The following is a 24460-nucleotide window of genomic DNA, read 5'->3' as shown; positions in this document are numbered from 1 at the left end:
AATGTCTGCCATATACATACTATATATACTTGTGTAAAAGTTGAATTTTTTAGACCATTTTTTTAAGGTCAAATTTATAGGGTCGACTATTACATGGGTGCTAATTTTGAGGGGCTGAAATTCATGCTAGAATCCGAAGTACCGTAGCAGCAGCAGAAGCCCAACTGATCTTTAAGCGAATAAAAACAAAAACACAATGAATTACAGTAATATTACCAATTCTATGCAACAAAACATATATCTTAGTAAATAACAAAACCCATAAAGAAGGACATGAAAGCTACCCCATACAAGCACAGATGATACAGAAACTCAATGTCTGAGCAAGTAGTTTTTTATTCGTTCCTGAATAAGAATGTATTAAATCACAAGATGGAGCACCTAGGATTTTGCAGACATGCTACTAGAGTTGTGAGTTATCAAACAATTTCATATGGATAGCCTACTTGGACTTAAATCTCCATTTTTATTGTGCACTTCCCCACTTCTTTAAAAAGATATTTTTACAAACAATCTTCCTCTTTGATTGTTTTAATCAATTCTTTTTTTTTGCTGCTCAATACAACAACATTGTGTCCATGGTTTTTTCTGCCTTATAAACATATTTTAAGCTCATGTCCAGAAAGACTATTTTAATATCACTTAATATCAAGTAAGACCCATCAAGTCAAGTGAAATCACAGTCGTGGCTGATGCCATTGGCATGTAACTGGCACCCATCTTGGTAGCATGTACAAAGCAACTTTCAAACATTGGACCTCACGGAGATAATGTGACCGATGCTGGTGGCACATAAAAGCACCTTTCGAGAGTTGGGCCTCACAGGGATAATGACAAATGAGCGAGACCTTTGGCAAAATGCTGTGCTTGAGTAGAAGATCCATCAAGCCAAATGTAATTGTAGTTGTGACAGATATCGGTGTCATGCAACTGACTGACACCCATGCCAGTGGCACGTAAAAGCACTCAATACACTCTTGGAGCGGTTGGTGCTAGGAAGGGTATCCAGCTCTGAAAATCATGCCAAATCAGATTGGAGTCTGGTGCAGCCCCTCAGCTTGCTCTGCTCAAACCGTCCAACTCATGCCAAAATGAATAATGGACATTAAATGATGCTGATGATGATGATTTGTGTATTTCTGAAGGTCTTGCAAGTTTTATTCATTTTTTTTTTCTATTTTATATTATTTTACTTTTGTGCTTCATATTCACTTTTGTTTTGCATGTTATAGCTAGAACTTTCAGTTTTTATAAAATTGTATTTTTATTAAATGAGTTTATTAAACTCGAAAACCTTTCAACAGCCACCTATCTCACTGAGCAATTTTATCCGTAATACTTATATTTTAGAAATAATATTATTTCTAAATCTCTTAGAGAGAAACTTACAGTAGGAACCATCGTTTCTAGCTGGCTATACGACACATTATCTGTGTCCTTATATTTTCAAACTTGGAATTCAGCATCTCCACCCAGCACAAAACAACATCTGTGGACTAGTTTCAGGGTTATTGCTCTTCATCAACCCAGAGTAGTTGCTTAGCTAGGTGGCGTTGCTGAATTCACAGTTCAGATATATAGATTTCAAAGTGACACACAGCCACTGATCTATAAATAGAAATAGTATTATTTCTAAATCTCTCAGAGAGAAACATATAGTAACATTTCTTCAAAGTAAAATTTAATTGGCAACATAATATGGCTGTCCTGGAAGGGATGTTGTTACTACTTATTAGCCCCAAGAAACATCATTTCTAACTGGCTGTACAATACATTATCTGTGTCCTTATATACTTCTATTTATAGATCAGTGGCTGTATGTCACTTCGAAATCTATATATCCAAACAGTGAATTCAGCAACACCACCTCGCCAAGCAGCTACTCCATGTTTATGAAGAGCAATAACCCTGAAACTAGTCCACAGATGTTGTTTGTGCTGGGCAGGGATGCTGAATTCCCAGTTTGAAAATATAAGGACACAGATAATGTGTTGTATAGCCAGCTAGAAACGGTGCTTCTTGGGGCCAATAAACAGTAACAATGTCCCTTCCAGAACAGCCATATTATGTTGGCAATTAAATTTTAATCATATTTTAATTATTTATAATCTTTCATTCATCCTAAATTACTTTCATTTATCAGTATATACAATTTGCTTTTTTCTCTTTCTCATTTTGTTGTTTGTATATATTTAACATAATTGCTTATCTCTATGAGTGTATAATATATATTTTGTGAGCTAGTGTATGTATACTTTATATATGTTAATATGAATGTATTTGTATATTTGTGTGTCAATTTGCATAAGTTTATACATTTTTCATACACGTATCTTTTTAATATGTATTAAGTATGTACATAGATGTATTTGCGTGAACGTTCAGATGATGTGGATGTAATTTCTTTTTTACTTGTTTCAGTCATTTGACTGTGGTCATGCTGGAGTACCACCTTTAGTCAAACAAATCAACCCAAGGACTTATTCTATTGGTCTATTACGCTGAACTGCTAAGTTACAGGAGACATAAACACACCAACACCGGTGTCAAGTGATGGTGGGGGAACAGAAACACAAATACATACATATATATATGATGGGCTTCTTTCAGTTTCCATTTACCAAATCCACTCACAAGGATTTGGTCAGCTCAAGGCTATAGCAGAAGACACTTGCCCAAGGTGCCATTTAGTGGGAGTGAACCTGGAACTATATGGTTGGGAAGCAAGCTTCTTACCACACAGTCACTATATATTTTTTAAAACTTTTTCACTTACACTTTGGTAACATTATTTCCCTAGCTAATCACAGGGAGTCGCAGCCCCTAGGCATGGGACTAAAGGAAATTGAAACTGCAATTGTAACATTACTCTACCTAGGCACAAGAACCTGTGGCCTTCAGGCATGCGGCCCCCAAAGTCTTTTTCTTTCCAGGAGCTGAAAACATTCCCCCAACCCTTCCTTCCAGTTCTACAAGCTCAGAGCTGGCACAATAAAAAAGGTAGGTCTGGAGAAATAGTTTTTTTTTCTGTGAAGGCAACAATGAAGACCTAGGTGGTGTAAGTATTCTACTATCAGAAAAATGGGTAGATAAGGTGAGTGAAGTAGTCAGAGTATGTGACAGGAATATTTAGCTAAGAATAGCCTTGTCTGATGTAACTGTGACAGTTATCTCTGCATACGCTCCACATGCTGGACTCACAAATGCTCAGAAGGACCATTTCTATGAATCTCTTCTGAGGACTACCTTGATGATGATAGACATTCTCATCATGGCAGGGAACTTCGATAGACATGCTGGACAACACTCCAATGGATTTCAGGGTGTATATGGCAGCTACAGCTTTAGCTCCAGGAATGACAAGGTGACAAAGCTGCTGGAGTTTTGCAATGCTCATGGCTTACTGGTCTGCAACACCAACTTCAAAAAACATGCCAACCATCTGATCACTTACCAATCTGGGGGACACACCAGCCAGATTGACTACATGCTCACTAGACACAGGATAGATACATGCTTGTAAATGCAAAATCCTTCCCAGGAGAAGAATGTAAAACTCAACATAAGCTAGTGATTAGGGACTTCAGGCTTAGGGTCAGAACAATCCTGAGAAGCAAACCAATATAGCAAAGGAGGCTATGGAAGTTCAAGGATCCTTCAACTGGACAGAGATTTAGAGATATCCTTAATGAGGCCTATGATGAGAAGGAGGGAGAGATAGAAACATATGTCGTAGAGGACAACTGGAGGTTCCTAAAGGCAACAGGCCAAATTTATGGTTGGTGCAAAGTCCCTGCCAGACCAAGGGTGATGTGGTGGAACAGTGATGTTGATAGGGCCATAAAAGAGAAAAAACAGGCCTAAAGAAAGGGTGGTAACAAAGAATCTTATCAGGGAGGCTAGATGTCAGGTCTATCTAGTTAGGGTAGAAGCAGAGATGAAGAGGTTTGCCAAAGTCCAATAGCATAATGATCAGAGACTTGAAGTGTTCCAGATTGCCAGACAGTGTGTCAGTGAAAATCGGGATACTGAAGGAGAGAAGTGTGTGCAGATGGATAACAGTATGCTTGCACTCAATGATATGGACAAGAAAGAAGCATGGAAAAGTTACTATGAATGTAGAGAATGAATGGCATAAAGGGGGTCTCCCGCATGTGAGCCCAACAGAGGGACCAGCTATCCTAGTGGACAGCAGTATGGTAGATAAGGCAATTAAAAGCATGAAAACTGGAAAAGCCCCAGGTTCATCTGGAATCACAGCTGAGATCCTCAAAATGTCTGGTAAGGTAGGACACGGGCTGGTCAACAGCATATTTAATCAGGTCATTCAAGAAGGTGTAATACCCAGTGGCATAGCAGCATAATTGTTAGCCGCTACAAGGGTAAGGCTGATGCATTAGGCAGAAGCAAATATAGAGGCATCAAACTCCTGGACCAGGTGATGAAAATCACAGACAGTTATTGCCCAATTAATTAGGAGCGGAATTAGGCTAGATGAAATGCAGTTTGGCTTTGTCCAAGGAAAAAGCACTACTGATGCTATTTTCACAGTCAGGCAACTTAGCTAAGAATGATCCATTATACCTAGTATTTGTTGATCTAGAGAAAGCCTTTGATGGAGTGCCCAACTATGTGATATGATGGGCTCTGAGGAGGCTAGGAATAAATGAGTGGCTGGTGAAAGCTGTACAAGCCATGTACAAAGATGCTGTCAGTAAGATGAGAGTAACCACAAGTACAGCAAAGAATTTGGTGTACAAGTAGGAGTTCATCAAAGCTCAGTCCTTAGTTCTCTCCTTTTCATCATTGTCTTCCAGGCCATAACATGAGATGAAGACATGAGATGAAGTACTGAAGAATGACCTCAGGAAGCTGAACTTTTGAGGTGAGATGACAAAAGACCAAGATACCTGATGTCTGACTGTATTCAAGAAAACCCATATCCTGCAGCAGAAGTGTTAAGACCAATCCTTCTGGTTGTGTAAAGTACTCGTGGCGGTATCACGTAAAAGCACTCATGTGATGCCATGTAAAAAAACTTGTGTAGCAACATGTAAAAGCACCCATATAGTGACATGTAAAAACACCCATGCAGCGTCATGTAAAAGTGCCCGTGTAGTGCCACATAAAAGCATTTGCGCAGTGCCATGTAAAAGTATCCTGCATACTGTCAAGTGGTTGGCATTAGGAAGAGCATCCAGTTATAGAAACCATGCCAAATCAAGCTGGAGTCTGGTGCAGCTCCCTAGCTTGCCAGTTCTGGTCACACCGTCCATCTCATGCCAACATGGACAACAGACGTTAAATGAGGATAATGATGATGATGATAATGACTTTCTACTGTATGAGCTTTCTACTGTATGTGCTTGAGCTTTCTCTATTATTATTAATCTTACTCTTTCTACCTTTCACCTCTGTTCCTATCAACTTACCTTCAACTTTCAGTTATCTTCAAAACATAACATTAGTTACCCCAGGGTTCATAACCTTCTACTAGCCTCTTTCTCCACCCACCTCCAACTATGTACCCTATATTATTTATTTTGTCTTCTTTCTCTTCCCTTTCTGGCTTTCTTTCTTCTTCTCCCTCTCTTTTTTGTCTTTAACTTTTTACTTTGAATATCTGTCCAATATTGCTAACATTTCTTCTCCTTTCTTTTTCTTTTATTTCTGGTATCATATATTTTTTGTATACTTCTTTACTTATTTAATTTTTCATCTATTGCTTTATTTTTATCTTTTATGGTAATTTTAACTTTCAGCTACCTAATTTTGCAACATTATTATTTGCAATTCATATTTCTGGATATATTCAGTTCCTTTTTCACAAATATTTTTTCGATTTGATTATTAATTATTGATTATTCCACCAGTACAGTTAACCACCTCTGACAGCCTTACCACACTGTTATTTTTTTTTAAATCAATCACTCAATCAAATTTAATTGCATATTCATTGAACTGTAAAGACAACAATCTATTATATTAATATTATACTAGGTGGACCCGTGAAAAATTCACAGAAAACATTAAAAATGTAAGCATCTGTAAACAATGTACTGGTGCCATGAGAAATGTTTGTATATTATGACCGTCTGTCTTTATGTTCTGAGTTCAAATTCTGCCGAAGTCAACTTTGCCTTTCGTCCTTTGGGCTTGATAAATTAAGTACCAGTTGTGTACTAGGGTCGATCTAATCAACTGGCCCCCTCCTCACAAAAATTTCAGGCCTAGAAAAAGTATATTGTGACAGTTACAGAATATAGAAAGTAACGTAACACTAATCACTATATAATCCAACCAAAATATCTGTTAAACAAACATAAACGGAATTACTATTTAACCTTAGATTCATCATCATCATCATCGTTTAACGTCCGCTTTCCATGCTAGCAAGGGTTGGACGATTTGAATGAGGACTGGTGAACCGGATGACATATTCAAAGAATCTTCTTGGTTTAGTGGTACGGAACATTTTTCTGGTATCCTTTTATTCATTTACTTGTTAGTCATTTGATGGTGTCCATGCTAGAGCACCGACCTTTAGTCGAAGAAATTAACCCCTGTAAGCTTGGTGCTTATTCTATCAGTCTCTTCTGCTGAATAGCTAATTTACAGGGACGCAAGCGTACCAACATCGGTGTGAAGCGATGGTGGTAGTGGTGAGACAGACACACACATACATGATGGGCTTGGAGGTAGTGGTGATGCTGGCTGGTAGATCCAGTGCAAAAACATATACATACATGCACACACATACACAAACACATACCTAGAGAGAGAGAGGGGCAGACAGACAGACAGGCAGTAAGTGTCAGATAGTCCACAACGAAGTTTTCACCTTTCTCTCTCTTTTCCTACCTTTGCCACTGACTGGAATTATTTTAGTTCAAAAGTGAAATTGACATCCAATATTTGTTGTAAGTATCTACTGTCTCTCTCACTCTCTCTTTCACTTCCTCTGTGTCCCTCTTCTCTTCTGCTTTTGATTTAACAATGTGTACTGTATCTATGTATCTACTTCTCTTGTGATGAACGCTGTCACCACTCACTGTCTCTTTCCCTCTCTCTCTCTCTTTCTCACTTTCTCTCTCTCACTCTCTTTCTTTCTCACTTAGGTCCTCTCTGAAACATTTAAAAACACAAAACGAACGCCATCACCACTCACTGTCTATTTCACTCTCTCTCTCTCTCTCTCTTTCACTCCCTTTCACTCTCTCTCTTACTTCTTCTCTGTCCTCGCCTCTCTCGCTTTGCCACTTTGAATTGTTTTACACAACACAGGTACGTACAAAAACAAAAAAGTTAGCGTATTAATATTATTGATGTACCAATACAATTTTTTATTTAGTATCATCAGAACAGTCCAACACTCATGTGAAACTCTGAGTGAGAATTTGAGAAGACTATTTTCAGCTTTAATAAGTAGCATAATACTCTACAGTTGGTATTCGAGTACTATTGTTTGTTATCCTGTTGTTGCCACAGGTGTTCACTTGATCACTACCACAGCCCTCCACCTCCTGATCCTGCAGCTGCAGTCCCCTCCAAACCTCACCCAACATTTGACTTGACTATGTACTTCATCTCCTTTTCACACAGCTGTCTCTGCTTGCTGGCATCAACAGTAGTTGCAGCAACCTTGCTGTCCTCCACCACTGCCCTGTTGCCTCTTCCTTGTGCCATCATCAGAACTACACATCTTGCATCTGACATAGTTCTTGCCCTGTTCATCCATGCATGTGACCAGCACAATTGGAGAGCTGTTTATACAAGAAAGAGAACCTAGTGAAATCATTGATGATACTCTGAGCACCTTTCTGAGTGTAGGTAATCAAGTAGCAACCATCAAAATAAAACTTGATCAAAAAAGGAAGCCTAGCTCTGTTACTAAAAATAACAGCCAACTCTCTCTCCTGCCAAAAAAGAAAAATGGAGAGACAAGTCTAAAAAAGAAAAAGAAAAAAGGGATTGTCATGAAAAGAATATTTTTGACTGGACCTACTTGATTAGTAACTAGCTGGGGATAAACAATAACAAATGTCTGCATTTTTCTTTCGTATAATGATGATTCAAGATGAACATTAACCACACCAGTCTTAAAGGTTTACAAATATCATGTGCACTGCACCTCTTCTGAATACCTCATTTAAAAAAAATTAATTTTGATATTTCTAAAGTTCATTTTTTCACTTTACTTGGTATAATTTTTACTACCAACTTTGTTTCTGAAACTTACATGTATATAAACCAAAACTTACCCCATCATCTAGCTCACTTGAAGTTACAAATGCCAATTTATAATTGGTCAGATGTAGAGCACCAGATACACCTTGCTTATAATTCATGAATGAGTTGAATTTTAAAACTTTCTCTATGCTAAAAATGAGCTTCTCTCCTGAAAAGGAAATAAAAACAGTATTAATTAAAAAAACGTTACAAATGGATTTACTATTAGTCATCTGTCATTTTTTGATGGCACTAAATTTGTTTTGTCCTAAGGAACATATGGTTCTTTGATATGCTTATTTTAAGGCTTTTTAAAATTACTTTTCTATTTTGACCCCAGTACGTGACTGGTAAAATTAAGTGCTAGTCAAATACTGGGATCAAAGTAATCAAATGGTCCCTCTCTACAAAATAGCTGGCCTTGTGTCAAAATTAGAAAGAACTACTTTCCCAATTTTAGAACCTTTTCCATAGTTCTTTAACAGCTTCTGCAATGTGAACCAAGTACATCAGCATATAAACTTTACCAAGAACAACCAGTTATGAAGTCTTGTGTCTCAACAACCATAATTAACATAAGGATGGAGTGGGGTCAGAGACCTAGTAAAAATCTATTTGTGCACTAAATACCATGCTGAACTTTCTCCCAGTTATAGTCTGTGTAAACTGCTCTTTCAAGATACCCATTTACAACTAGTTTCTGAAGCCACCATTAGATTGTTGAGCACAGTTCTTTCTGAAAAGCCTTGACTTTTCATTTTGGAAAAAGAAAAATTAACAAATACACATACGAAAAATTAACTAGTTTATTTTGTTCTTATCTAGGAACTTTTGCACTGTTTTATCCTATCAAAAATATAGCACATGTGGTTCTGCTTCATGATACAAATGACACAGTTCTACAATTCGATTCAAGTATATCTTGAACTATTTGTATTGAAATAGTTTGCTACGTTCAAGAGTTGGTCATTAGTTTGAATCCCCTAAAATTATAGGGGATTCTAACTAATGACCAACTCATAAATGCATATTGCTTTTGTTTGATACTCTTATGCCACTTCTGATTAACTATACATAGCATTGTGCTTTCGATGTTTCAACAACTACCTCTAATAACCAAATGTTTTTCCAGTCTTCACATCCATAAGATAGTAACCACACTGTGCCTCCTGCTGGCTACACTTAGTATAGTGTCTCATTATACCACTAATGCTTCTCATTCAACAAAATCTCATACAAACAATTCCATACTATTTCTCACTGTTACTGACAGCAAGTGTATTAGCGTCATTTCAAATATTTTTCCTCAAAAATATCCTGATTTACACAGACACACTCCAAACAATTTGGAATATTTCATAACTTACACAGTCAAAGCACAAACTTCTAGCTTTCAGCCGATCTCCTGGCTAGATATACTTAATGTCTTGTTCTTGATATCATTCTTTGTTATGCATTTTTCTTCTTTTCACTCTTCGGAAGAATATCGCTTCACTTTTGTAGCTCTATTGATTGTAATTATACCATTATATTGCTGCCATTTGTCTGCTGGATCTTGTTCTCTCCACAGAGCTTATCAGAAGATTGGAACTAAGTGTACTTTAGAAATGTTCTACAGTTCTCTGTTACAGTTCTTTATTCTCTACTCCTCACCAGAATAGTACTGTCTGGAAATTTTGCATAATAGGGATATTTTAATCTTCATCAACTACTTATTTACCTCCAAGTGTTTCTCATCCTCAACCAAAAGTTGCTAACCACTAATTTAAGTTGAGTGTATACACATTTGCATCTACTTGCATTGTCTATTGCATCAGATCTAACTTCTTTACACCAACATTGACAATGGAGGATCTGAAATTAAAATCTGCTCAATAAGGCAGTTGCGATTAAGGTGGGACTGCTTGATGTTATTGAGGTGCTATTGTCTGCTATCATATTCAGTAACAGTTGTTGTTATGATTTGATAAATGGTTTATGTATAGTGATTTTACAACCAAATACCTCAGTACATATATTTAGTACTACCAACATGAAAAAAGCTGATTTACAAGACTAAGGGTTTCTTTACTGGATTTCATTTTTAGTTCAAAGTAGTTTGTCGTCTTTACATTATTGTGGTTTATAGTCTTTACACTAGTGTGTCTCTTTGGATTGCCCAGTGTCCAAGAGAATAAACCTTACAACTCTTGTGGCTGCTAGACACTGATATAGTGTAGCTGGAAAACTGAGAGGCTTTTGAGGTAGGTAGATTATACACTTACTGCTCAAAAGATCAAAATTATAAATGTAGCCTAAAGGTAATAGAATAGGGAAAATAGGGAAATACTAAAGTACAAATTTAGCAACACATTGTAAAGTTTGAGCCAGTGAGGATAGGTCACTCTGCTGCTAAAAGTAACAACCAAATCTCCTTCACATCGTAATTAAGGGAAGACAAGTCAGATAAATAGAAAAAATAATCTTGGATGGAACACTTTTTGACTAAGTTTGTATGAGGATAAACAATAACAAATGGAGTTTAATTATTAGAATGAAAGAAGCAGAAATTCATGATTTTCTTTGAAGTAAATAATGAAGTAACAAATGTAATCTGTATATATATAAAAGAGAGGATGTTTGTGTGTGTGTGTGTGTGTGTGTATGTGAATGTGGTTTATGCACGTCCACAAATTAGCACACATGTTGCTCCAATTTTAGGAGAAGATTCGGAATGACCCTATGTGCATTTTAGTGAACTTTCTCTCTCAGAGGTACCCGCGTATACCTGTAAAAATAAACTTTTACCAATTTTGAAGTTTGTTGACATGGCGAAGTCAAATCTGTGAAGTAGAGAGAGAGAGAAATTGTATGTTTGTGAGAGGGAGGGTGAAGGAGACATACATTTTGTATGTCAGTGTCTGTGTGGTAAGCAGCAAGCAAACAGAAAAAAATACCCTTTCTCTCTCTCTCCCTCTCTTACATACACATGCCAGTTATCTCTCTTTCTTTCTTTCTTTCTTTCTCACACACACACACACAGCAACATTACACACAAAACACATGTTGCCAAAAAGAAATAGTGAGTATGGGAGACAGAAAGTGTGCTGTGTATGTGAAGTTCTTTTGTTAATGTGAGAGAGCAGCATGTGGTGTATGTAATGTTGCTGTGTGTGTGAGACAGGGAGAGAGAGAAAGAAAGAGAGAGAGATAAATGTGTGTAAGGGAGGGAGAGAGATAGAGAGGGAGAGCGCGCTCTCTCTATCTCTGCGGAATTGATGTAAACAAACCCATGTGGTCTGATTTTCACGTTTCTAGGTATTGTACCGTAAATCGCCATTTCCAAAATATATTTATTTCAAATCATTTATCCATATATATATGTAAGGCAAGGTGTGTGTGTTTTGTCAATATACGGGCAACACACACACACACATACGAACATGTATGCATACAAAAAATATGTATGCAATTGGTGTACATACGTGCGTGTGTGTATGTGTGTGTTGCTCATATAAATATACTAGCAGAGCCACCCGGCGTTGCCTGGGAATGAAATTGTTGCTTATTGATACTTGGAAACTTTTACGAAAATTAAAATGGGGATTAAATGAAAAAAATTATTTACTTGAATATCCTCACAAGAGTAATTGAAATAAATGGCGATTGTGGAACCCCCTACGCACGCACGCACACACACACACACACACACACACACACAGAGTACTACACATCAGATGAAATGGATGTCTGTGTGTGTGTGTGACAGAGAGAGAGAGAGATTTGTTATGTATACGTACATGCATAAATATGCATACATCTTTGTGTGTGAGTGTGCGTGTGTGCGTGTGTATGAGAGAGAGAGTAAATACTACATACACACCGCGCTCTCACTCTGTCTCACACACACACGCACACATACATCCAAAAATGATGGATGCATATGATAACACACCCCTTGACTCACTCACACTCTGTCTCTTACAAACACACACATACATAAATGTTTAATACAGAAATACACGAGTGCAGAAGATAGTAAACAATGAAAATAACTTGGTAACGGAAATTATGTTTCTTAATACGACAGGCAGAAAGTCAATAAGAAATTTTAACGAAAAATAAAATATTGTACAGGTTGAAGCAAAATTTGTCATTCAGTGAACCAAAGAGCCAGTATCGAAGGTACCAGAAAAAAAAAAAAAAACCTCAGCAACAGGAAAACACAAAACCGTACTTCTGTTAGTAAATTATGAAATTACTTACATCAGTAAATGTGAACTTGTTAGCGATTGAGAACGTAGACTTTTAGTGGGAACAGTAACGATTGAAGTTAAAGTAAGGTTGAAGCGAAATTTGTCACTCAGTGAACCAAAGAGCCAGTATCGAAGGTACCAGAAAGAAAGAAAAATCTCAGCAACAGGAAAACACAAAACCGTACTTCTGTTAGTAAATTATGAAATTACTTACATCAATAAATGTGAGTAAACTTTTAGTGAGAACAATAACGATTGAAGTTAAAGTGAAAAAAAAACTATGGCTACCGGAAGTTGACATTGAAGAACCTTTGTTGATACATCTGTGGCGCCACAGATGTATCAACACAACACACACGAGATTGAAACAGCCGACCTCACGCACTTCTCATGAGGAATTCCAGAAGAAGCTTCATGAGACCACTCCTGAGACGCTTCAGAAAAAAGAAAAACCGTTGGAAAACAGTTTATAGCAGAGACTCCAGCAAATTAAGATCTGAAGAAGGAATTCTAATTCCGAAATATCATCGGACTACAGTTTACCAAGTTACAACAGGTATACAGTCCATTTTTTGTTCTATATTGCATTGTTATACCTTCCTAAACTTTTTATTCTTTATATATTTTATATATATTTTATCAATAAAGCTCAATTTAATTTTGATTTTTTATAAATTGATTTTAATTGAGTTTTTACCTGTAATTTTGGATTTTGTCCCTAATATTATTATATATATATCTATATATATACTTAAGACTTCATTGTGATCTGAACAGAACCGCTTCTGACACAGAGAATCAGGAGCCCTTTTGGTCATTCTATTTTCCTTGCTGGAAGGATTCCTAACCCATGAGCAAAGAGGGGTTAGATGATGGCGGTGGTGTTTTCAAAGGGATGGCATGTGTAACCTGATCACCTCTGCCGATCAAACTCTCAACCCATGCGCTCTAGTTGCAACACTGATTCTGCCCAAATTTGACGTCATGTTACTTAGTTTGGTTTGAAATAAAGAACTTGATTAGCTTAATAATCCCAACTTAATCCCAGGCAAAGCCGGGCTATACTACTAGTTTACAATAAAGAAACAAATCAATGAAATATTTATTCAGGTTTTCTACTACTCAGCATTATTAAAAAAAAATTTTTTAAGCATAAATATTAAACTGGTTATGCACTAAACTTAAATAATCTTTTCCATGTAAAGATAATCATAAAGTTTCTAACAGTACATAAAAGAAATAATTTTAGAACAATGCTACAAGAGAAGAAATAGTTATAACAAAAGTGGTAATAGTTTTATAACAAAACATTATAATAAAAGCTATTGAAAAGAAAGTTAAGTAGATTAAGAATGTTTGCCACTATTGCTGAATGTAGCATCCACAATTGGCTTCACAGTAGAAAAACTCATGCCTGCAGTTTTAAAAACCATTTTTCTTGTTTTCAACACAATTTAACATTCAATGATAGTATGAATTTCACTATACAGTAAAAACAAAAACAAAAAAAAAGGAAAGAAACAAGAAAAAGAAGGCATCACAGGGTAGAAGAGATTCTTTGGTACTGTCAGAAGCAAACTCCATAGTGCTGATACGACAATAAAATACACCCAGTCCACTCAGAAAAGCAGCTGTGGATAGGAAGGGCATGCAGTTGTAGAAACCATGCTAAAGTAAGAAACAGAGGTGATATATGGAAGGGAGAGCTCTTTAATTTTGTCAACAAGCCCACCTCTTGTACAGGAAACCAGGATGGCTTTTCTTAGTTGCAACATAACATGACAATGGACAACAACAAGTAACAATATGCTTGAGAGTATCTCATCCATGCCAGCATTAAAAACTGGATGCAAAATGATGATGATTCAGGCTTTCGAGGAGATTTAAAAACAGAAATAGGAAACAGATTGATGAGGGATGAAAGAAATTCTAAGTGACAACAAATCAATAGTATAATTGAATCAAAACATAAAATTTGTGTTCAGAATTTACATTACCTACACAGAATTACTTTAAAAATAAAAAACATGAGTTATATCACAAATTTAACTAAAAGAATAAAACTAGAGGCAAATCCAACTCATCAAAAAGTGGAAATATTTTACTGAGTCAAGACATGTTTTGAGGATGATTTATATATCTAGTTCATTGAAGACGAAGAGGTTGTACCTGTGAATATTGCTGCTGGCCTTCTATCAGTAGTGGGACCAATGAAATTTATGTTCAGTTTGAACATCTATAAGTCAATACATGAAAGAAAAACATGGGCAGGAATGGATTGCCAGAGGGTTAATATGCAGGGGTAGGAAGAAGGAACAATGCAGGGTCTGGTCAGTGAAACATAGCTGGAGAATGAACTATGAGAGTGATGTGAGATCTCTGGTGGAGGTTGTGTGCAACTAGCTAGTTCAGAGATGCACATGTTGTTGTAGCAATAAAAAAATAGGTAGATAGAGAAGTCAACACCTCCGTGCACCAATGATTGGGTTGATCAGGGAGTTGTTCCCAACCCCTTTGGATAGCTTTCTTTTTCATACAATTTAGGATGTTTGTCTGCATTACTGCAGCTTTATTAAAGATGTTAGTACAATGTGCTATTGTGGGTTTGCTTTGCACTTTGTAGAGTGTCAGCAATTGATCAAAGCTGAAATACTCTATAGCTCTGAAGAAAAAGGATAGACTTTAGCATCCAATTTAGTATAGCTCCAATTACATAGCAAAAGGTGGTGATCTTAAGAAAAGATAATCAATGGATTGTGAACATGAGAAGATAGAATGTGATGCAGATAAGACAAACAGGAATGTAATGTGTACAATAAAAGCATATGATTACAATAAAAGTGATATGAATGAATTGGCTAAAGTATTCAGTAAATACACAAGATATGAAGAAACTGGAATATGTGAAATTGTCAAGTAATATGAATTTATTTATAAATTGGAAATATCAAATCTTGTTCACCAACAAAATGAGTTAGATGGTATAATGAAAGTCAGAGGCAAGAAAATGCTTGAAAGTTGGTGAGAAAATCATATGAATTAACTTGCCAAGCTGTAACTAATGTCCAAAAAATTATAGATTCTGATTAAGGGGAAATAAAACAGATAGCTAGTCATGTCTTACAACTTTTTATATAGTAAAACATGACGATAATAACACTGATAAAACAGTAAAAATTACAACCTGATAAGAGTTTTGGTTGAAGATTAGTGTTAGGATTTAACTGCATTTCTTCATGTTCATTCTGAAAAAAGGAAACAAAAAGACAGTAATACTAGTTATTTTATCAAGAAGAAACACACCATAGTTGAGAAAGAATACAATATTGTAGCATTTATGTCTTTATAAAATTTAAAAAAACCTTAGTGCTGTCTCTTCTAAGCCTTGTCAATTTTATGTCACATTTATACAATATGTTTGTTGTTAAAGATGATATTCTTAAGTGTTTCTAGTAAAAAGATAATGAATTGGGGGATGTTATCTTCAGTACTTTTGTTTGGAGTTGGTTGCAGTAGTTTTGAAGTTGTACAGCTATAACTGGGTAATGGTAGAAGTAGGCAACTGTGACATTGGCCTAAATAAACAAATAACCTACAAGCAGACTTATGATTGATGTTCTAGCTATGACCATGCATCTTTCATTTACACAGTTACTTAGGGATGTTACCCATATCTTTCCTTTTTAAGATTGTGAAATGTGCTGTGAGAGAGATTTGAATGATATTTCTAGCAGGCTTATCAACCATTTACAAAGTCTTTGGTTATTAACCTAATTATGTCATCTGCATTTAATGCTATGTCTAAGTTTTATTTGGGTGTAGGTATAAATTTTTTTTTAAATGGGTGAAAAGACAGACCTTGCAATATACCATTTCAGAAAGTGAATTCTAAGTGTGGTGTTGTGCATCAATTTCAGAGACAGTTTACTATTTATCCTTAGTATTGTGTTTAAAAGAAATGCTTAATATTTCGTTTATAAGTGGGTAACAAACAAGGAATAATGTCAATAACAGATAAAATGAGCTTACAGGATTTTCTTGCTGGTGAATCTGATCTCACTATTTGCCATGAAGACTGCTTCAGGCAGAAAAACTTCTTAAAAAGAGTTATGTACTGCAACTTAAATGGGCTGGTGTTATATTGGATCATCAATATTGGCAATATTGTCTTAATAGAGTCAGAGCCCCTTCTGTTCCAAGCAGGTTTAGCTATATTTTCAAGTGGTTACACTCATGGATAACCAGCCTTCATTATCACTGCAAAGGCCATATTACTAAAATTAATAATCTTTGTTGTTTTACTAGAGGAAAAATGATGAAGAGCAAAAGAACAGAATAGAGCAGGAAAAAGAGCTAAAAAAAAGTATTACAACTCTCTTTATGTCATGGCTCACTCAGAATTCTTCAACACCATTTATTGCCTTTACTGTCTATTTACCCTCATACCTTCAATCCACACATAATGAAGGACAGTCCTTTAATTCCTACACAATCCACCTTATCACTTTTCTACACTATCCCCTCATTTTCTTAATAACCTCTGATACTAATCTCTTCCTTTTCCTTTGTTCCCTGTCATTCTCCCTATCCCAGTTAGTGTCTATTCTGTTACTCTCTCCACAAGTGCTGGTGCCTTGCAAAAGGTAACCATGACACTCTGTAAAGTGGTTGGCATTAATAAGGACATCTAGTTGTAGAAACCATGTCAAAACAGACAGTGGAGCATATCACAGTCCACCAACTCATCAGATCCTGTTGAACCGTCAAACCCATACTAGCAAGGTAGACAGATGTTCAATATATGATGGTGATGATAGTGTTTTTACTTGTGAAGAGATTGTAAAAATTGGTAGTATTGTAGAAAAGATTTAATGTAAGTAGTCATTTGTGATGAAAATGTTATGAATGCATGGTTGTTAATTAATTGCACAGCAATAACTAAAAAACAGATACACTCAAAACATGATAATGAAAAGGATGTTGGTAATAAATTGAATGCAATTAGTGACATGGACATACAAACATTACAAAGAAACTGTTTTGCAATTTTTTCATTATGAAATTTCAAGTAAGCTGAATTAATCTCATCAGAAATTAGTGTATCCAGGATACACTAATTTCATCAACACATATAGGAACAATGTTAACTGCTCCCTTTGTTATGCAAATTAGTTTGCTGAGCAATTACAACTCAATGGAAAAAGTTGAAAAAACATTCAACAGGTTTAATGTCAAAACCTAAAGATATTTTTGGTCCAAGCCACTTGATAAAAAATCAAACAAATCAAAGTCAGGTAGTTTGTATGTGCATAGAGGAAATACATAAATTGCTCTGATTATCATCTCCAAAACCTTATTCATTGATTAAATCATCAAATATATTGTCTCTCAAAGAATGATTGGTGACCCATTTTTCGAAGAAACTTTTTGAAACAAAATTCCCAGAAAAAAAATCATAAAAATTACTAATGTAAATAATATGTTACAAGAGGTAAATATATATGAGAGAAGAGATCAAAGTTTTCTTTAGTCTCACATCTCACTACCATGTAGCACAGCTGTTTATATATAAGCATTACACAACCTGCCATTCACTGAGAGAGAAACCTTTTGTTAAGAGAAGTAATAGTTGTATGAAATTTCTCTATACTTTCAGAACATCCTCCTACACTACTAATTAGGCCAATGATGACAGAAATTATCTACTGCCTCCAAAGACCCTCCTGGGTATTTGAGAAAATCTATTTCTCATGTATTCTTAGTTTTAGTGTTCCTGCATACCTATCACACAGAATCTACTTTCTCCATTAATCTTCCTGTGATTCCACCACATGCTTTGTATGCATCCACAGTTTCTACCTTCATCTTTTCTAAATAGAGAGCAAGGTCATTTCCCTGAAAGGAGTAGAGTCCTGTCTGTTTTTCTGCTTAATAGAACTGTGTTTTTCTGCTTAGAGTCACCAGCATATAGCAGTTCCCATGGACAACCAGTCTTAAACATCTCTGTTATGGCCTGATAGATTATGATGACTAGGAGAATACTTAGAACTGAACCCTGGTGAACACTAAATTAGTTGCTATACTTATCACTAACTCTTACCTTACTGACAACACCCCTACATAGCTTGCATGGCTCTCATCAGCAACACCCTGACCACAGAACAAGGAACTCTGTCAAAAGCCTTGTCTGAGTCAAGAAGTGCCAACTATAATGGGTTACTTTTAGCTAAATTCTTCTCATGCATTTGCCTTAATAGTAAGATGGCATCAGTAGTACTTCTTGATGGCACAAAACCAAACTGCATCATCATCATCATCATTTAATGTACGTTGTTCATGCTGGCATGGGTTGGACAGTTTGACTGGGCTGATAAGCTGGAGGGCTGCGCCAGGATCCAGTCTGAGTTGGCATGGTTTTCTATGGCTGGATGCCCTTCCTAACACTAACCACTCCTAGAGTGTAATTGCTGCTTTTATGTGTGACCAGTACAGGTGCCATTTTGCGTGACACTAGTATCTGCCACAAACACGATTTTACTTGGCTTGATGGATCTTCTTCTCAAGCCTGACATAATGCCAAAGGTTTTGGTCATTGCCTCCGTGAGGCCCAACACTTGAAAGGAACTCAGCCACTTTGCCTCCGTAAGGCCCAACACTCGAAAGGATCTCAGCCACCTTGCCTCTGTGAGGCCCAACACTCGAAAAGAACTCAGTCACTTTGCCTCCATGCAGTCCGGGAGCTCAACCACTTTGCCTCCATGAGGCTCAACGCTCAAAAGGAAGTCAGCTACCTCACCTCCGTGAAGCCTGCTTAAAAGGAAGTCAGCCACCTCACCTCCGTGAGGCTCAAAACTCAAAGGGAACTCAGCCACTTTGCCTCCATGAGGCCCAATGCTCAAAAGGAACTCAGTCACTTTGTTTCCATCAGACTCAATGCTCAAAAGGTATTCGGCCATTTTGCCTCCATGAAGCCTGATGTTCAAAGGTTGATTTGCTTTTTATGTGACACCAGCATAGGTGCACTTGGCTTGACAGGCCCCCTTAAGCAGAGCACATCGCCAAAGGTCTTGGTCACTAGGCATTGACTCTGTGAGGTTCAAAGTTCAAAGGTCATGCTTCATTGCCTCATCCAATGTCTTCCTGGGTCTACCTCTACCACAGATCTCCTCCACAGTTAGAGATTAACAATTCTTTACACAACTGTCCTTGTCTATATGCATCACATGACTATACCAGTGCAGTAATCTCTCTTCCACATTACATCTTATTCTTCTTATGTATAACTTTTCTCTCAAGATGCTAACACTCTGTCAAACATGCACATTGCCATTGCATATCCAGTGAAGCATACTGGCTTCATTTCTCTCAAGCCTACACATGTCCTCGGGATTTGTGATTTGTCAGCCTACACATGAGAGGATTTGTGATTTGTCTGCCTTCCTGCTTACTATGACTTCAGTTTTTGCTTGGTTAACTCTAAGGCCCTTTGACTCTAGACCTTGTTTCCATACCTGGAACTTCTCTAACTATAAGAGCAAGGTCATCAGCATTGAGGAGTCCTGGAGGACTATGATAAACAAGAGGAGGCTGAGCACCGATCCTTGGTGAACCCCTACTTGTACCCTGAATTCTTTGCTGTACACCTTGCCAACCCTCACCTTACTGATAGCGGCTTGTACAGCTCTCACCAACCACTCGTCTATCCCTTGTTTCCTCATTGACCACCAGATAACAGATTGGGATATCTCAAAAGCTTCCTCCAAGTCAACAAAAGCTAAGTACAGAGGTTTATCTTTGGCTAGGTATTTCTCCTGAAGTTGCCTTACCAGGAATATAGCATCAGTGGTGCTTCTCCTTGGCACAAAGCCAAACTGCATCTCATCTAGACTAATTCTCCCACTAATTAGTTGAGCTATAACTCTCTCCAACCCTCATCACCTGACCCAATTACCTCTGTAATTATTTCTATCTAATGCATCACTTTTACCTTTGCAGCAGCTGACTATGGTGGTACTACACCAGTTATTGGGTATGACTCCTTCATGAACCACCTGATTTACAATATGGGTGACTAGAAAACCTACACTGCCAGATATTTTAAGCATCTCAGCGTTGATTCCTGATGGGCCAGGGGCTGTCCCTGTCTTCATATCTTTAATTGCTTTATCTACCAAGGTACTGTCAATTCGAATAGCTGGTCCCTCAGTTGGGTCAATGTTTGAGAGACTCTCCTCCTCCCATTCATTCTCCACGTTCAGCAGTCTTTCATAATGGCATCTCCAAGCCTCTTTCTTTGCAGACTCATTAAAAGCAAGTGCACCATCATCCATGCGGACACATTTCTCTCCTATGACATCACAATTTTCTCTCATACACTGTCTTGCAATCTGAACAGAGGCAAACTTCTTTTCTGCTTCTCCCTTGGCTAGATATACTTGTCTCCTAGCTTCCCTTCTGGCTATCTGATACAGTTCCCTGCTGCTCCCACTCTTCCAGGCCTTCTAGGCCTGATTCTTTGCTCTAATGACCCTGTCCACGGTATTGTTCCACCATCACTTTACCCAGGGTCTGAAAGGGACTTTACACCAGCCACAGATTTGGTCTGTGGTACTTAGCAAGCTGTCTCAAAGAAATTCCCAGTTGCCCTCTGTGTCACAAGTTTGTAGTTCCTGCACCCTCTCATTAAATTTCTTAATTAGGATGTCTCTAAATCTCTGACCATATGAAGGGTTCTTAAGCTTCCAGATCCTTCTTTTCCAGATTGGTCTGCTTCTTGGCATTGTTCTGGCCTGAAATATAAAGTCGCAAACAACTAGTCTATGTTATGGGGTACATTCTTCACCAGGGAGAGTCTTTGCATTTAAGAGCAACCATGCATCCTGCTATCTGGTGAGAATGAAATCTATCTGGAGTAAAGATTGTTTGTCAACATAACATGGCAGTCCTGGTTTAGGACTGCCATGTTATGTTGACAAACAATCTTTACTCCAAAGTACTGTTGCTGAATATCTCTCATTGTGAGATTTTAAAATAGTGAAATCTATCTGGCTAGCAGAGTCACCTGATTGATAGGTTATCAGGTGGCTGGCTGGCTGGCTTCCTGACATTGGCATTTCAGATCAAAAGGTTATTCACATCACAGAACTCCAGTAACCTTGTTCTCTCTTTGTTTTGGGCACCAATTCCATGGCCCCATGAAACCCATGGTAGACACTGGGCTGCTGTCTGACATGCCCATTGAAATCCCCCAACAACAAAGATGAGATCATTGTCACTACTCTTGGAGGTAGCCTGTAGAAGAATATCATAAAAGTGGTCCTTCTGTTCATTTGATAGGCCTGCCTGTGGGGTGTAGGCAGATATATCTGCAGCTATACTATTCTGCAAGACTAGCCTGAACTTATTGCATACTCTAACTACCTAAATGACCTTGTACACCTATTTCTCAGCTAGGAGTATGCCCACAGCACCTACTCCATCACTGTTACCTTCCCAGAAGATTTTATACCTATGTGTCTTGCCTGTGAGGAACCTGGCTGAAGCTCCTCTCCACCTAACCTCTTGGATGCAACATACATCAACATGCCTCCTTTCAAACATCTCTATAATCTCATTAGATCTACATTTCAGTGTGCCTACTCTGAAAACTGGGGGGGTGCATGGGAAGGAGCGGTGTTATTCGCACCCGAAAAGAAGGTTTCATCTAGGCTAATTCTCTTTCTAATATTTTAATGTTAAACAAGGTAGCGAATTGGCAGAATCATTAGCATACTGGGCAAAATGCTTAGCAGTTTTTCATCTGTCTTTATGTTCTGAGTTCAAATTCTGAGGTTGACTATGCCTTTCAGATAAATTAAGTATCAGTTGGACACCAAGGTCAATGTAATCAATTTAACCCCCCCCCCCCTGAAATTGCTGGCCTTGTACGAAAATTTGAAGCCAATATTTTAAAGTTAAATAGAATGCTTAATATGCCAGTATATGATTTGTGTTTAACTCGTTAAGTTCAATACCATAGATATCTGCATTTGGCACCAAATTTTAAACTGTACAAAACCACAGTTCAAATAGTGTTGTTGTTTAGGGATCAAAAGCTGGAACTAAGCACTTTTCTGTGTGAAAACAAAGTTTAGCTTCATTTTAGAGAAACTTCCAGTCAAAAGACTTCTAGTTTGCACCACATAGTTTGCACTCGAGGCAATTCAGCGGCACTATACAAAAAAGATCGCCACAGTCCAACAGATGAACTACAGGGAGCGACTGAAGGTACTAGGTCTCTACTCCCTGGAGCGCAGGCGGGAGAGATATGTAATAATATACATATGGAAAATACTGGAAGGACTGGTGCCAAACTTTGGCATCAAGTACTACAGGAACGCCCGCACGGGTCGCCACTGCATGGTGCCAAAGGTACCGTCCACTGCATCTCACATAAGAAGGAGATACTGCAGCAGCCTCGGTTTCAGAGGACCTCAGCTCTTCAATGCCCTGCCAAAACATTTGAGAGACATGCAAGACATGAATACGGAGGTCTTCAAGACAAAACTTGACACTTTCCTCTCCACGGTACCAGACGAACCAATGGCTCGTAATGAGACGCAGTTTAGGGCAGCTATGTCAAATTCTCTTATACACCAGATGTGCCATCAAAACTCTTGATTGGACCATGTCAGGTGGGGGAGAAGAGCCATGCGAGGAACGTGAAAATCACGGTGGTGCACCAGCATGACCGCAGCCACTTGGCTGAAACACATAAATAAATAAATAAATAAATAAATAAATACATTTATTTTTTGTGTTTTATCAAGTAGATTTCTCTGAATTTGTTTTTCCTTCAATTTTCATGTGTAATGGCAGTGAGTTTGAAATTGGTGATATCATTTATTATGATCTATTTCTTCATGATCTAATTAGAAAAATGGTACCCAGGAATTAATATCTTGCAAAATACATATGGAAACACTTCTGTGAAATCAACTTTACTGTATTCAATCTACCTTGGTAAGTGAAAAGACATGATACAACAGATAAAACAACATTCACAAGGTAAATCAGTAATCATTATATTGTATCAGAAAATTTCATCCAAATTCATGCAATGGTTACATCTTCGTTACTTTTAATACCAAACTAACTTCATTTCATCAAAATCTCTAATTTCTAACAGGACTGAGAAACTTTTATAGAGAAAGCACCATAGGAGATTGAAAACTAATAGAGCAAGCATGTATTTTGTAAAATAGTCCTAAGCTGTGGACAGAGTTGATTATTAAAATGTTTAAATGGAACAACAGTGGTACCTACCAAAGTAAGACATATTTCAGATATAATCTTTTGATTCATGTACATTTAATAAAATATGAAAAATTTAGCAAGAGAAAAAAGATACAGAAATGTTTAGCAAAGCATTAAAAGTACTCACATACCAGTTATGTTTAGTAGAACAGAATTTCAGTGAAAAGATAAAAGAAAAGAAAGAGAAAAAATGTGATAAAATCATATGATGCAAAAGTTTCTAAGTTTGAGGTACATACTCACATTAAGGTTGGCATCATTATTGGAGAAATCAACATATGATTTAAAACCCTGTAAACAACAGCAAGAAAATACATATATAAAAAAAGAAATAAATACTTCAGAACAGGATTCACTTTAATGTTGTTATTATTATTATTATTATTATTATTATTATTATTATTATTATTATTATTATTATTATTATTTTATGTTTGACTTTTGTTTTGCATTTGTACAAGTTGGATCCAAGTCTCACCCAGAGACCTCAAGAGACAACAAGTTAGAAGTTCATGTAGGTGTTATGCCTAGGGTACCATATATTTGGATTTGTACAGTTTTGTTCTAGTGAATGTTTAAGAAACCATAAGAAAATTATGTGTTTGCTTTAAAATTTGAGATCACATAGACAGTATTTTACGTAGGATATGGGCAGTTCCCATGAGCACTATCTTTTGAACTTCAGCCATTTTGGGGTTTCC

The 24460-nt window shown here is 37.1% G+C and overlaps 1 protein-coding gene across 3 annotated transcripts in view; it reads right to left on the bottom strand.

The window, feature by feature from the left end:
• Positions 1-24017, bottom strand: part of LOC106868939 (myotubularin-related protein 10-A) — a 408915-nt gene extending 384898 nt beyond the window's left edge. The window contains exons 1-3 of one of the 3 annotated variants that reach the window (XM_052973209.1): positions 23999-24017; positions 15649-15709; positions 8262-8398 (exon numbers count right to left, since the gene is read on the bottom strand). In XM_052973209.1, the coding sequence (XP_052829169.1) occupies positions 8262-8398; positions 15649-15694 (183 nt within the window). In that variant the 5' untranslated portion in view covers positions 15695-15709; positions 23999-24017. Of the gene's footprint in view, positions 1-6861; positions 6977-8261; positions 8399-15648; positions 15710-23998 lie in introns of those variants that run through there. The other 2 variants (XM_052973212.1, XM_052973211.1) reach the window with 2 other exon arrangements.
• Positions 24018-24460: the final 443 nt, after the last annotated feature.

This window comes from Octopus bimaculoides, chromosome 15 (assembly GCF_001194135.2).
Source record: "Octopus bimaculoides isolate UCB-OBI-ISO-001 chromosome 15, ASM119413v2, whole genome shotgun sequence".
Lineage (NCBI taxonomy): Eukaryota > Metazoa > Mollusca > Cephalopoda > Octopoda > Octopodidae > Octopus > Octopus bimaculoides.
The sequence above is the reverse complement of the archived record's forward strand: the minus strand, read 5'-3'. Positions and strand labels throughout refer to the sequence as shown.